The sequence below is a fragment of the Dipodomys ordii genome, unplaced genomic scaffold (genome assembly GCF_000151885.1).
Source record: "Dipodomys ordii isolate 6190 unplaced genomic scaffold, Dord_2.0 Scaffold23, whole genome shotgun sequence".
Taxonomy (NCBI): Eukaryota; Metazoa; Chordata; class Mammalia; order Rodentia; family Heteromyidae; genus Dipodomys; species Dipodomys ordii.
This window is the reverse complement of record NW_012267239.1, coordinates 12,529,881-12,530,488: the sequence shown is the minus strand read 5'-3', so window position 1 is coordinate 12,530,488 and position 608 is coordinate 12,529,881. Positions and strand designations below refer to the sequence as shown.

Genomic DNA, 608 nt, shown 5'->3' with positions numbered 1-608 from the left:
GTAGAGTCTCACCTTGAGCTGAAGAGCTGAGGGACAGCACCCAGGCCCAGAATTCAGGCCTCATGACTGACAAAACAAAACAAAAAAGAGTATTACACGCCGGGAGGCCATGGCCCGGGCCCGCGCGCCCCGCTAGCTCGGTCTCCGTGCTGAAGGAGGGACGGGCTCGGGCCGGCCCGGCACCGCGGCCTGGAGCCGGCGCCCTGCGGGGAGCGAGCGTTCTATTGCGACCGAAAGCTCGAGTCGGAGGGAGATTTCTGCGAGACTTTCCCTCTGTCCCGGCAGAAAGGCGAAGAGAATGCACCCTCCTGAGAGCACCGCCAAAATGTCTTCGGTCCGGTTCATGGTGACACCGACCAGGATCGATGACATCCCGGGCTTGTCGGACACCAGCCCGGACCTCAGCTCGCGCTCCAGCTCCCGCGTGAGGTTCAGCTCCCGGGAGAGCGTGCCCGAGACCAGCCGCAGCGAGCCCGTGAGCGACCTGTCCGGGCTCACCACCTCGCTGGCCACCGTCGCCCTCGACCCCGCCAGTGACCGGACCTCCCACCCCCAGGACGCGGCGGAGGGTGAGTAGGCGCCGGGGTGGCTGTGCGGGCCGCCGGGGT

At 67.1% G+C, this 608-nt stretch overlaps 1 protein-coding gene across 2 annotated transcripts in view; it reads left to right on the top strand.

Moving 5' to 3' along the window:
* The first annotated feature begins 122 nt into the window (after positions 1-122).
* Slc12a6 (solute carrier family 12 (potassium/chloride transporter), member 6) overlaps positions 123-608 on the top strand; it is a 64,476-nt gene continuing 63,990 nt past the window's right edge. The window contains exon 1 of one of the 2 annotated variants that reach the window (XM_013014373.1): positions 123-569. In XM_013014373.1, coding sequence (XP_012869827.1) covers positions 299-569 — 271 coding nt within the window. In that variant the 5' untranslated portion in view covers positions 123-298. The remainder of the gene's footprint in view (positions 570-608) is intronic. The other variant, XM_013014374.1, reaches the window with a different exon arrangement.